Raw genomic sequence first — 14,117 nt, 5'->3', positions numbered from 1 at the left:
TTTCCCGAGACTGAAATCATGCATTAGTCATCAGGGCTCCTCATGAAAAAAAAACCCATTAATCTATGAGCAGAAAGTGTAAACTGCAGTTTGCAATGGCTAGTATTACATACTTTGTCTTTTCCTCAGTGATAGGAGTAAATAACGATTTTTTTTTTGCATGGCCCAACATTCAAAGGAGGGAGCTCAGTCACAGTACCGTGGGCTCGTCCGGGATTTGAACCCTGGACCTCTCACACCCGAAGTGAGAATCATACCCCTACACCAACGAGCCATGAAATTTTGCAGTTCGGTATCCTTTTTGAGAGGACCTCGCACATGTCAAGATTTAAGTACTAAACAAGTAAATATACTAACACGAAAGAGTACCATATGTGAGGGTACCTAAGGATGTATGGTATACGGACACAGCCCTTTGCTCTTTATCAGTGGTTGGATCCAGTTTCCTCATAGTCTTGCATTATAGCAGGCACTGCACCTTTCTGATGTTTGCCAGCCTGAATGATATCACAAGACAGATTATTTTTCAACTGCAAAATAGGGATGAAGAAAACAGTATTTGTCTATGAGGCGAAAGTGTAAACTTCAATGGGCAATGGCTGCCATTGCATATGTTGTCTTTTCATCAGGAGTGGGAGTAAACCTCCATTTTTTGCATACCCAATTTTCAAAGGTTGTAGGTCATACACAATACCCTTGGGCTCGTCCGGGATTTGAACCCGGGACCTCTCACACCCGAAGCGAGAATCATACCCCTAGACCAACGAGCCACAAAGTTTTGTGGTTCAGTATCCTTTTTCAGAGGACCTGGCAAATGTCGAGATTTAAGTACTAAACAAGTAAATACGCTAACACGAAAGAGTAACATATGTGAGTGCACCCAAGGATGTACCGTATACGGACACAGGCCTTTTTTCTTTCTCCCTGGTTGGACCCAGTTTCCTAATAGTCTTACATTATAGCAGGCACTGCACCTTTCTGACTTTTGCCAGCCTGAGTGATATCACAAGACAGATTATTTTGCAACTGCCAAAGATGGATGAAGAAAACAGTATTTGTCTATGGGCAGAAAGTGTAAACTTCAATGGGCAATGGCTGCCATTGCATATGTTGTCTTTTCCTCAGGAGTGGGAGTAAACCTCCATTTTTTGCATACCCAATTTTCAAAGGTTGTAGGTCATACACAATACCCTTGGGCTCGTCCGGGATTTGAACCCGGGACCTCTCACACCCTAAGCGAGAATCATACCCCTAGACCAACGAGCCACAAAGTTTTGTGGTTCAGTATCCTTTTTGAGAGGACCTGGCAAATGTCGAGATTTAAGTACTAAACAAGTAAATACGCTAACACGAAAGAGTAACATATGTGAGTGTACCCAAGGATGTACCGTATACGGACACAGGCCTTTTTTCTTTCTCACTGGTTGGACCCAGTTTCCTAATAGTCTTACATTATAGCAGGCACTGCACCTTTCTGACTTTTGCCAGCCTGAGTGATATCACAAGACAGATTATTTTGCAACTGCCAAAGATGGATGAAGAAAACAGTATTTGTCTATGGGCAGAAAGTGTAAACTTCAATGGGCAATGGCTGCCATTGCATATGTTGTCTTTTCCTCAGGAGTGGGAGTAAACCTCCATTTTTTGCATACCCCAATTTTTTAGCATACCCCAAACATTCAAAGGAACCAACGAGCCAGGTCATACACAACAACGTACCTAACTTGAGCTCGTCCTAACTAATTCATTTTCTAGGATTTGAACCCGGGACCTCTCTCACACCCCCGAACTGCATGAGAATCATGACCCCTAGACCAAATGGCGAGCCAGTGAAAGTTTTGTTTTTTTTGCATGTTCAAAGGTATCCTTTTTTTGAACCCTGAGAGGAGAATCCTCACCAACGAGCATGAAATTTTGCAGTGTATCCTTTTTGAAGATTGTCAAGATTTAAGTACTAAACAAGTAAATATACTAACATGAAAGAGTACTATATGTGAGGGTACCTAAGGATGTATGGTATACGGAGAGAGGCCTTTTCTCTTTCTCACTGGTTGGATCCAGTTTCCTCATAGTCTTGCATTATAGAAGGCACTGCACCTTTCTGATGTTTGCCAGCCTGAATGATATCACAAAACAGATTATTTTGCCCAATGAGCCACAAAATGCTACTCCTCCTGAGACATGAATGTGAGAATACTTTGCTAACTTCTCAAGACTGAAGCCACCTTCGCCTTAAACAATTCCACCTGTAACTCTTTCATTTTCAACAGCACTTGTAAAATAAGTTTTATTTCTAAAATCCTTGAAAAAGTTGTTGCAAATCAACTTTGTGATCATTTACAAAGGAATGATCTGTTTGAAGATGTTCAGTCTTTAGAGTTCATCATAGCACAGAAACAGCTCTGGTGAAAGTTACTAAGAACCTTTTATTAGCCTCAGATAATGGACTCGTCTCTGTGCTTGTTCTTCTGGACCTCAGTGCTGCTTTTGACACGATTGATCATACGATCTTATTACAGAGATTAGAAGATGTTACGATAATTAAAGGAACTGCATTAGACTGGTTCAAATCCTATTTATCAGATAGATTCCAGTTTGTCCATGTCAACAATGAGTCTTCCAGATAAACAAGAGTTAGTTATGGAGTTCCACAAGGCTCAGTGTTAGGCCCAATACTTTTTACTAGGATGTTCAAATTATTCATTAAAAAACCTGCAGTTGATCCAAAATACTGCAGCAAGAGTACTGACGGGATTTAGAGATCATATTTCTCCTGTTCTCATCGATTTCCTGTTAAATCAAGAATATAATTTATTATATATATATAATAAAATTCTCTTGCTGACTTTTTCAGTTTGCAGGCTCCTCTCTTGTGGAACAGGCTCCCAGTTTGTGTTCGAGGGGCAGAAACCCTCTCTAGCTTTAAGGTTCGACTTAAAATTTTCCTTTTTGATAAAGTTAATAATTAGACATGTTCTGCTGTTATAGGCCGAGGCTGCTGGGGCACCTCGTTATACACTGAGCTTCTTTCCTCTCACTCTTTAACTCTCTACAACTCATATTTTACCAACATCTCATTAACTTCATGTATTTTTCTCTCCCATAGTTTCTTCTTATTATGTGTTGTCTCCATTCAGTTCCTTCGCTCGCTTAGTTTCTGTTCTTTCTTTTGCAGATGTCCCGTCATGGAGCTGCATGTCTCTGCTCTGCGATTGTCGACCGACCAACAGTTCATGTCTTGTATCTCTATGCTGTCCTTTTCTCTCTTTGCTCTCCTCTCACCCCAACCAGTCGAGGCAGATGCTCCGCCCACCTCTGAGCCTGGTTCTGTTAGCAGATGGCTCCGCCCACCTCTGAGCCTGGTTCTGTTAACAGATGGTCTGCCCACCTCTGAGCCTGGTTCTGTTAGCAGATGGCTCCGCCCATGTCTGAGCCTGGTTCTGTTAACAGATGCTCCGCTCACCTCTGAGCCTGGTTCTGTCAGAGGTTTCTTCCTGTTAAAGGGAGTTTTTTCTTCCTTCTGTTGGAGGTTTTTTGTGCATATTTTACTCTGTTTAGTATTTGAGCCATAGCATTCTTATGGCATTCTTGGAAACAATTCAAAAAGCAACTGCTGTGGTTGTTATGGTGTTCAGCTTGCCATGACAATGACCAAAATCTCACCACGTCTTTGCTGTCCAGAAACCTGCTTGCTGTGAAAGACCAGGGTTTCACAAAGGACTGCATGGCAGCGGAAGGAAAGGGGTAGGTCAATTCAACTCTAAAACTTCTGGAACAAAAAATGATTTTGGCAAAATCAAACTCTGTTCAAAAGTCCACTGCATCAGATAAATGGTTGCCAGGTTATTACATAGAACAAGTGAAAAGTGAAGATTTGTTTTTATAAAGTTAGATTAATCAGCACATTGTGACTATTATTGATTCAAATTGTCTGACAAACTCACTGAAAAGATTTTATGCGCATGTTTTATGTATGTTTGTAAATTATAAATACTTTAAATTTCCCAGGTTACAGTACATATACACTCACGACCACTTTATTAGGTACACCTTGCTAGTACCGGTTGGACCCTTTTGCCTTCAGAACTCCCTTAATTCTTGGTGTCGTAGATTCAACAAGCTGCTGGAAACATTCCTCAGAGATTTTGCTCCATATTCACATGATAGCATCACGCAGTTGCTGTAGATTTGTCGGCTGCACATCTGTGAGGTGAATCTCCCGTTCCACCACATCTCAAAGCTTCTATTGGATGGAGATGTGGTGGCCGTGGAGGCCGTTGGAGTCCAGTGAACTCATCGTCATGTTCCAGAAACCAGTTTGAGATGATTTGATCTTTGTGACGTGGTGCGTTATCCTGCTAGAAGCAGCCATCAGAAGATGGTCCACTGAGGACATAAAGGGACGGACACGGTCAGCAGCAATACTCAGGTAGGCTGTGGTGTTTAAATGATGCTCAGCTGGTACGAAGGACCCAAAGTGGGCCAAGAAAATATCCCCCCCACCACCATACCACCACCACCAGCCTGAACCGCTGATACCAGGCAGGATGGATCCACGCTTTTATGTTGTTGACGCCAAACTCTGACGACCATCTGAATGTGGCAGCAGAAATCCAGACTCATCAGACGGAGACGTTACTCCGATCTTCTCCTGTCCAATGAGCCGGTGTGAATCCAGCCTCAGTTTGCTGTTGTTAGCTGACAGGAGGACCCGGTGGTCTTCTGCTGCTGGAGTCCGTCTGCTTCAAGCTTCCACGTGTTGTTCAGATCTTCTGCATACCTCGGTTGGAACGAGTGCTTATTGGACATACTGTCCTTTCTATCATCTCCAACCAGTCTGGCTGTTTTCCTCTGACCTCTAAAAAAAAAAAAAAAAATAAATAAAAATGTCCCCTCGGGGATTAATAAAGTATATACCTACCTACCTACCTACCTACCTACCTCTAACCTCTGGCATCAACGAGGCATCTTCGCCCAGAGAACTGCAGCTCACTGGATATTTTCTCTTTGTCGGACCGTTCTCTGTAAAGCTAGAGATGGTTGCGCGTGAAAATCCCAGTAGATCATCAGTTTGTGAAATACTCAGACCAGCCCGTCCGGCTCCAACAAGCTTCCCATGTTCAAAGTCACTTAAATCACCTTTCTTCCCTGTTCTGATGCTCCATTTGAACTGCAGCAGGTTTTCTGCATTGAGTTGCTGCCATGTGATTGGCTGATTAGATATTAGTGTTAACGAGCACTGCAACAGGTGTACCTAATAAAGTGGTCGGTGAGTGTATGTGCTCAGGGAGCTCTGTGGCTCAGTCGGTAGAGTGGGTTGCACACTAATCAGAAGGTTGGTGGCTCAGTCCCCAGCCCCTCCCGTCCACATGCCCAAGCGTCCTTGAGCAAGACACCAAACCCTAAAATTGCTCCTGATGATGTACCATCGGTGTGTTGTAAGTCACTTTGGATAAAACCGTCAGCTACATGAGATGTAATGTAATGCTTCATAGGAAGTTACAGGTCTGTCTTTAATAGTAAACTGAAGTTGGGATAGCTCCTTGATAGAAATTAAACAAAAAGCATTGCTCCTTATTTTATTCTCTAACACATTATACAAGTATATAATAACCATAATTTACCAAAAGCAGGTGTTTATTGTGCAGCATGACTTGTTGCCAGCTGTCAGGTCGGACTTCCTCCCTCCACCCTACCAGCTGTTTACTGAAGACAGTAAGAAATGGTTGATGTACCATTCAGCCAATGAGAAGAGGGATAAGGGGGCGGTATGATCAGCAACCAACCAATCGCAGCTTGCTGTGTGTCTCTGCCTTTGTAGATCGATGCTCATGCTGCCGGATGTTATCTGTGTCGAAACGAGGAAAAGGAGGTGCTGACAAGGAATTTGGGGCAACAAATTAGGTAGGTCAAAGAAGTTTTATTAGAACATGTACGAAACACTTTTGGAGAGATTTTCACGAGTGAAATTTCTATTTTGTTCTGTCCTGCACGTGCCTTATGTGGAGATGCTTTTATCAGAACAAAAGGGTGCCGTTGAATCAGGAAATAATAGGCTGACTGCTTTTGACAGGGCTCATTTCTTAGTTTCCCCGTAACTACCACAGTTGTAGTTGTCTGTAAGGTCATTAAGGATGAGAATTGATCTTGTCAATTGGTGTTTGGGTCAACAGTTTATCGGCTGTAAGCCGTTGTTAGCTTCGCGGTGTTTTGTCCTACTCAGCTGGAGCAGGCTTGTACCAGAGCTTCTCCAACGGTTTGGTGGTTGTGTCAAGTTGTGATTCATTTCACTATTCATATGGATGACGCTTTCTCCACGCCTCTGAAACTAGTCAAATTACACGGCTTTATTTGTACTCGTCTCTCAGCACACGTGTTATTAACCGGTATTAACGTGGACACTCAGTGAGTATGGTTGGTTTTTAAATGTATTGACGTGGCTTTGCGTGCGGCGACGTGGACCGACTGCTCACGAAGACTTTGATTTCCTCTCAACCTGTTGTCAGTTTATGACCGAGAGAAACTTTCCGTCTTGTGATAAGAGTCTGACTCAGTCCCACTGCTGCTTCTGCTGAGTTGGTTGTCAAGGCTCACAAAGTTTTGAATGAAAGTTCATAAAGGCTGTTGCAGGTCAGTCCGTTCCAGACAGGCCCTCGATGCTGACATGATTACTTAAGTAATCCATCTGACTTACTCTTTTAATACTAGTTTCAATAAATGTAAAGAAAACAGTGAAAAATGTCATACATTCTTTAGATTCAACCTAAAATGAGGACTTTCTGCTTTTCACATCTCAAGATTAAATATTCATATTTTAATATTGTATATAACTCTCATTTGTTCACTTCAGTCACGCTGCATTTAAAAGTCCCCCTGCAATCTGTAAATATGTCCCGAGAGCTTAGAGTCATGTATTCATGATGCTGTAAGAATGAGTCACTGGACTAGACCTCAAACTGTAAACAAATAATTATTGTTGAAGGACAAATGCTCTTCATTCATTTCAGCATTTTCTGTTTTTCTCTGTTATATTTCACCAGTAAACTGAATATTTGGGGATTTTAAGTGTTGGTTGGACACAATTACAACATTTAAAGATGCGATTTTGGACTTTGAGAAATTGCAGTGATCATTTAAAAACATAAAATAAATACTTGCTAATCGTGGGGAAAAAAATAAACTCCTACATGAGAACAGAGGAAAAATGATTTCTGGGTTAAACTGTTGAATGAATAATGGAGGATCTTTGGTACTCCATTTATTCCCGGACGAACTGTCCTCGGTTGAATCAGGCCAGAGTCAGTTGGCTGATATTCATATTTCTCTTAAGCCCTCTGAGTCCCATGTTGGGACAGTCTGTGGAGCAGAAGTGAGGAAGGCTCACGGCAGGCATAAGATAGAGTACACATGTTGTAGTACTATCAGTTATTGTACAAACACTCAGAGAAACTGGGTTACACAGGTAATCAGAGAGCACGTTTACATGCACTAAAGTTACTGTAACTCCCTGCAGTCAGTCATCAAAGTTATTTCCTACCCCTGACCAGTTTTGAATGTGCTTTATTAAATATAATTTATTACTTAAGTACTTACTCACTTGAGACTGAGATTTTTAAAGGACTTTAAGGGACCTCACCAGTAAATACAAAAGCCCCATAAATAGTCTACTGTATAATTCAGCTTTGCTTTCTCCTTCACAGTGGGACTATCTGTTGTTATTCCTCTAACAGTACTCACCTGCAACACTTCTCCCCCCCACAGGAGGGACATGGCCCAGGAGACCAACCCCAGCCAGGCCCCGCTGCTCTGCTCCACCGGCTGCGGTTTCTACGGCAACCCCAGGAATAACGGCATGTGTTCAATGTGCTACAAAGACTTCCTTCAAAGACAGAACAGTGGTGGACGTGTCAGCCCACCAGGTGAGACTTCAAAAAAAGCAACAAGCAGGTTATAAAGCCCGTCTGAGCACTAACACACACTCATTATATGCTTTATTAATATGCTGCTGAAGAGCACTTTTGTAAATATCATGCGCAGTTTACGAATCTAATAAAACCACATTTGTCTACACTGTGTAGTTGCTGATAGTCAGGCAAGCATTTTGTGTTGGTACCCATCCTAAAAGACCAACTTTTATATTTTTTGGAACAATGCTGAACAATATATTGTGCAGTAATTTAGAGAGAACGGAGTCGATCACTTTATTTCAACTTTGAAATTGCATATAACTTAAAACTTATTTAGCTCGTATTATTTACATTGTTCATTCAAGATTGGTACTTTTATATTTGATTATTATTCAGTATGTCAATGTTTGTCTTTTCAGTCGATAATATATTTAACAGCATATAAAGTTAAGGCAGGTACTAACTGCTAACTTAGTTAACTAATTCACAAATCTTGTTTGACTTCTCAGTTTGTTGTGATGTCCAGGTGTTAATAATACTGTTAATACTGTTTACATCAGTATGTTTACAGGTCTCGGGGAGTACTTTTTAAAATCATTTAACTATAACTATATAATATCTCTGTTTCTGCTGCGTCGATCGTGATCTATGTTTTCACTGTTCATTGTGAGCTCCACAATGTTTTAGGAGTTCACTGCTAATTCAGTGAGATACTCTTTAAACTATGATTTTATAGCAGGTGAGGCTAAGGCTATCAATCGGTTAGCTGAAATCTCTATAAAATGTCAAGGTATCATATTTCATGTTGTATATGACCAACATTCATCCGTTTTTTTGAAGTGCAAAGTGAGAGAAAAGAGAGTGTCTGGCCTCGACACTTGGAAAATGACTGAAGCAATTCACTCATAATCAAAACTCAATCAAGACTACTTATTTCCGTTACAGAGACGATGCTGTTTTTAAGCATTTGGCAAATTCAGTATGAATGGACGTGGATACTTTTCTACAGATACAAACGTAGAGAATTCTTGAAGAAGTTCAGTGCAAAAGAAATTAGTGTATTTCCCAAGCGGCAACCATCAGTGATGTCATCAAGCATCAGTGATGTCATCATCCATCAGTGATGTCATCAAGCATCAGTGATGTCATCGTTGGTTTGTGAACGTTATGAAGCCTCCAGTTCAGATTCTGTCCGTCACCATCTTTGCTAGTTCGGAAGCTACGAACACTTTTATATCCAGTCTGTGGTATTAACAAAGTACACTTGCATTTCAGGTTCGTCTTTGACTGACAGCAGCTTTGGAGAATCCCTCCTCGCACAGTGCTCTGACAGCATTACAGCCACTTCACCAGCAGCCACAGAGTCTGGACACTGCAGGTACCGCTGTCACACTCACACCAGGCAAAAACATGTGCTGTCTTTACTGGCCAAAATAATGAATGTTTTTATAGAAATATGTCTGATTTGTTAGTAATGCACACAGTGTGTCTGATGAGAGAGGACCCAGAGCTATTGAAGGTGGAGGAGTGGTAATGACTGTTACTGTTTGTCTGATGAAATGTCCAATACTCAGCTCAAAGCTCAATTTAACACTGTGTTTGTCCATGATTGGCTGATCAGTTTGTTTCCTTTTATTCTGTAAGTGGTAAAACATTATTTCAATGTTATTTATTTGTAGTTACTTTTCTTTATCTTTTGTCTCTTATTAGTGGAACAACAACAACAACAACAACACCCTCAGCAGCCTCGACAGAAGAGAATACCTCAGGAGCAAAGACCATTCTGACCGCCGACCATTTACAAAGTAGGATTTGTTCTGTTTCTTCATCCTGTTTCACTGTTTGTTCGCAGGATGCAGACGGATAGCAGAAATCACAGGTCACAGTTTGAAAGGGTTAGTTCTTTATGGATAATACTAAAGTTACAATCTCGAAGATCTCCGTTTGCTTTTCTTTTGTGGCACCGATGCTGAAAAGCAATAATTGCAGTTATGTTTTGGGAATGGATTTCCCAGAGATCCAAAAAATGTCACCTGACAAGTAACTAGAGGAAAACACATCATATTCCACTGAAGACGTGTGCGCCGCCATTTATTTCCGTCCTCTTCACGGCTTCATCTCCCACCAGGACCGTTTGTCTGCCCGTTTTATCGTCCTTCCTCATTTGGTCATGTTTCCTTGATCTTTGTGTTAAACGGCTTCTTTGATGGAAAATAGCCTTAACAGTGCAACACTTCTCATTTTCCCCAAGAATGTCACCACAGACACTCAACTTATTCAGTTTGTAATACTGCAAATGCAACGTCCTTCCTGAGTGAGCCAGGATATCATGTCAAGGGCTCGCTGACATACAACACATTCCTGATATACTGGGTTTGTGTAAAACCTTGGAAGCAGTCGTGACCACATACTGTGTAACATGTATTGTCTGGTTTAATACAACATCTGACAGAATCCAGTGTTTCCCTGAGGAGGGAGTTATAGCAGCAGAGGTGACAAGTGTGTTTGCAAATTATTTTCTTTTTACACGCGTTCATAAAAGTTTGTTGTGTGCTTGCAAAGCACACATTGGCAGAATATTTCTATGTGTTTGCTGCCACCAGAAGGGTTCTCGAGACTTCAGTAAATACAGTATGCGTGTGCACAGTAATGAGCTCACGATTTAGGAAAAAAATACTCTTTCGTGCCCTTTATTTGTCATGTATTGGAGAACACTGACATGTAGCCGTACGAGCTGCTGCTCCCTCACGCTGTCATTAATCCATCCCTTCAGGTTCATGCTCAGCGGTTAGAGCTGCAGCAGTAGGCAGTGAGCAGGAATGGCAGTGTTCAGCAGGTAGCTCAGAGACGGTGTCCTCGCCGCAGGGGACGGTGCCGAGGAGCCGTCCCCCTGTGGAACCGTGCTCTCGTAAAGACAAGAGGAGGAAGCTGGAGGATCCTGATGAAAGTATAGCTGTGATGAGAGGTGAGGAGGATGAGGTAGTTGAGGAAGGAAGCCAGGGATTTGATTTGTTTTCCTCCATAGTCCAGAGACAAGAAAGGCTTGATTTTTAACATAAAACCATACAACAAATAACTGAGTAATTGATAGATGACCTTTTTGTAGTGTGCTGTTAGTCTAATCACTGATCGCAGGGTTTCTCCATCAGCATCAGGGTCTGAAGTGTCGGCGGACTCGTCTGTGAACACGGAGGAGAAGCCCAAAGCCAAGAAGAACCGCTGCTTCACCTGCCGCAAGAAAGTTGGTCTGACGGGTACGAACACGAACACCTGCCGGTTACAGCTAACATTGAAAACAGTCCGACCTCAGGGTCTATACACGGCTTCAGAGCCATTTAACAGGAGTTTAACCACCAACTGAAACTCAGTGATTCACTGCCCTTTGTTTTCAAAAGTTGTTGTGCCATTTTGAAGTTTAGCAAAAGTAAAAAAACAACAACTGCTTTTCAAAGTATATGAGTGGCGCCCATGGATGACAGCAGCTGGGTTCAAATAGGTTTGAAATTGAGGCGCTGTTATTCACCAGGGAGCAAGAAAGTACTTCAGAATAAACGTGCTGTCTCAGAAAATTGCTCATCTAAAAAAAGAAAAATAGGACATTTTGTGCTGGGAATCACCAGTTTGGAACCACTGATGTAAACAATACAGCGTGCTGATTAGAAATGCTGTAACCATCCTGAATTAATCAAGATGGGGATCGTGAGCCTCGTTCAAATATTTCAATAGAGTTTACTTGACTGGTCAGAGGATGATAGGAAGGAAGGGCTTTGGTTCATATGTGCTGTCCGCAGTGATTCAACAATAGACACTAATTAGCACAATAAGAAGAGATTTTACTATTTTAATAGCTCGCTAATAGCGTGCAATAAATGCTTTGAGCGAGTGCTTAAAGCTGAGTGTTTCCTCAGGTGCGGTGTTAATGTTAACACTTTGTGTTGCAGGTTTTGACTGCAGATGTGGGAATGTGTTCTGCTCCGTGCACCGATACTCGGACGTCCACAGCTGCACCTTCGACTACAAAGCTGACGCTGCAGAGAAGATCAGGAAAGCAAACCCTGCGTGTGTTGGAGAGAAAATCCAGAAGATATAAAACCGGTCTGAGTGGAAAATAAAACTTGAACATCAACCCCTTTTGTTCCCAGACTCTTGATTAGTTTTTGATCTTTAAAACAAGCCATATTATTACTTTGATGATTAAAAACTGTGAGATTAACCGGCAACTTTGTATAATTGTACCTTGATTGTTATGGATTTTTAAAGCGCTGACTATTTGGGGTTTTTGGTTTGTGAATGGAACTTATTGGTGATCAAAAATGCAAAATGAAAGACATGTTCTGACTTCTCAAAGGGCTGCCCTCTTTATGCACAATCTCAAAGAATGCATGTCAACTCACCTGTGACTTTTACTTCTTCGTATGTAACCTCACAACATCACCGAATGTACTTGGTTTTAACGTTCTCAATAAGAAACAGCTTTTTGCATGATTCCGTCATTTAATGTGTGATCTTTAGAGAGAGCGTGTGTGTGTGTGTGTGTGTGTGTGTGTGTGTGTGTGTGTGTGTGTGTGATCATGAAAGGCATGTGTGAGTTTACAGAGTAAGAATATAATTCATATATAGGCACATGAAAATAAGGGCCAACAGGTATTGTGGTGTATTTATGTTTATTGGCTGTTGATTTTTAATAAAAAAAAATATTTAGGTCAGTTCAGTTTTTGTTTCTTGTTTTTAATTTTATTTCTGCTACTCTGAAGTTTAAATTCTGAACATTTATCATGCAAAGGAGGAAAGAAATGCACAATGACTGGTGTCCAGATAAAATACATGTATGTATGTATTTGATTGTTTTGAAACGTCTTAATCTGATTTGCAAAAACATTAGAAAGAGGCTGAGATGGTCACAGTTCATCCTCGTGGCTTAGTTTTGTCATCTCTGTATCTTCCTGTCTCTTTAGTCTGTTCTCATTGTTTAGTTGTTCACTCCGTTATGTCTGTCTTTCCTTTAAGGGTTTCGTGTTCATTTCCTGTTTTATTTTGGTAACTCTCCTTGTGTCTTGTTCCTGTCCTCTTTACTTCCTGTCCCCGTCTCCCTGTGTCTGATTGTTTCCAGCTGTGTGTAATTTTTTTTTATTTTATTTTTTTATACACTTTATTAAGTCTTTTATTATGTCTTCGCTACAGCAGGGAGGCTCTCAGGGGGGAGCTGCTGCAGCAGGCTGCCACTAGCACGGCGCCAGGTAACCTGACCTGAGGTGCATGTTTTTGGATGATGGGAGGAAGCCGGAGAACCCGGAGAGAACCCACGCAAGCACAGGGAGAACATGCAAACTCCGCACAGAAAGGCCCAGGACCGGATTCGAACCCGGAACCTTTTTTGCTGTGAGGCGACAGTGCCAACCACTGCACCACCGTGCCGCCCTTTTTATTATTAATAATTAATAATTATAATTATCCCCTGACCTCCTGTGTATGAAGTTTGCCTGCTCCTTACCTTCTTTGTCAGACCGTTGTCACGGTTACCCCCTAGTTGCTTGTCTGTGCTCTTTGTTTTAATTTATGTATTTTTTTTGTAAGTTTTGATGTTTGACCTGAGTTTTTTCCCTTCTGGAAGTTGTTTTCCTTTCACTGTTTCTGGGATCAAGGACTTGTCCTTTCTGAGCTTTCTGAACAATCCTTCTATCAACTTTTGCCGTTTAGTTTGAGGGAACAAGTAAAGGAGTTTAAGCTTTAAAAGAGTTTCACCCCTTTAAAACGAGACCGAGACATCACGGGCCTCCAGAACAGCGACGATGTTCCTCGTCGTAGGTTTCCTAAATGTTTGAACATCTGCTGGAGGGATGAGCACCGGTTTTCAAAAACATGATGATGGTGGAGCGCGTAGCTCCCAAATCTCCCATCAATGTAAAGCATGCACTCCCTTGGCCAACATGTTGATTTTTAAAATGAAAGCAAATACAGTGAACCCTCGTTTTTCGCGGGGGTTACGTTCCAAATAGAAACCGTGATAGGCGAAATCCGTGAAGTAGTAACCTTTATTTTACAATTGAAATAGATAGAACTGGACATTAAATATATCTACGTTACATATAGTCCTAATGTGATTTCAATGCACGATGCAAATCCGTGAAGCAGCGAGACCGTGAAAAGTGAACCGCGTTATAGCGAGGGTTCACTGTACAATAATCCCACACCACAGTTATAAAAGGTTTC

The 14,117-nt window shown here is 41.5% G+C and overlaps 1 protein-coding gene and 2 non-coding genes across 4 annotated transcripts; 1 reads left to right on the top strand and 2 right to left on the bottom strand.

The window, feature by feature from the left end:
* Positions 1-698: 698 nt before the first annotated feature.
* Positions 699-770, bottom strand: trnap-cgg (transfer RNA proline (anticodon CGG)). Its single transcript has one exon. It is a non-coding gene; the product is annotated as a tRNA-Pro (tRNA).
* Positions 771-1,194: 424 nt separating this feature from the next.
* trnap-agg (transfer RNA proline (anticodon AGG)) lies at positions 1,195-1,266 on the bottom strand. The gene has a single exon. It is a non-coding gene; the product is annotated as a tRNA-Pro (tRNA).
* Positions 1,267-5,829: 4,563 nt separating this feature from the next.
* Positions 5,830-12,612, top strand: zfand6 (zinc finger, AN1-type domain 6). 2 transcript variants are annotated; one of them, XM_069711480.1, is made up of 6 exons: positions 5,830-5,904; positions 7,762-7,919; positions 9,183-9,270; positions 9,618-9,712; positions 11,057-11,161; positions 11,849-12,612. In XM_069711480.1, the coding sequence occupies exons 2-6, from the start codon at positions 7,769-7,771 to the stop codon at positions 11,995-11,997; spliced, it is 588 nt and encodes a 195-aa protein (XP_069567581.1). In that variant the 5' UTR covers positions 5,830-5,904; positions 7,762-7,768; the 3' UTR covers positions 11,998-12,612. The 2 variants fall into 2 exon arrangements, with proteins under 2 accessions (XP_069567581.1, XP_069567580.1); XM_069711479.1 differs by having other exon boundaries at positions 9,183-9,285.
* The last annotated feature ends 1,505 nt before the right edge of the window (positions 12,613-14,117 follow it).

The sequence above is a fragment of the Brachyistius frenatus genome, unplaced genomic scaffold, assembly GCF_029030835.1.
Source record: "Brachyistius frenatus isolate BFR_SWC_R1_liver_20210118 unplaced genomic scaffold, ASM2903083v1 Contig_100, whole genome shotgun sequence".
Classification (NCBI taxonomy): Eukaryota; Metazoa; Chordata; class Actinopteri; family Embiotocidae; genus Brachyistius; species Brachyistius frenatus.
Note: the sequence above shows the minus strand (reverse complement) of the source record. Positions and strands in the feature narration are given on the sequence as shown.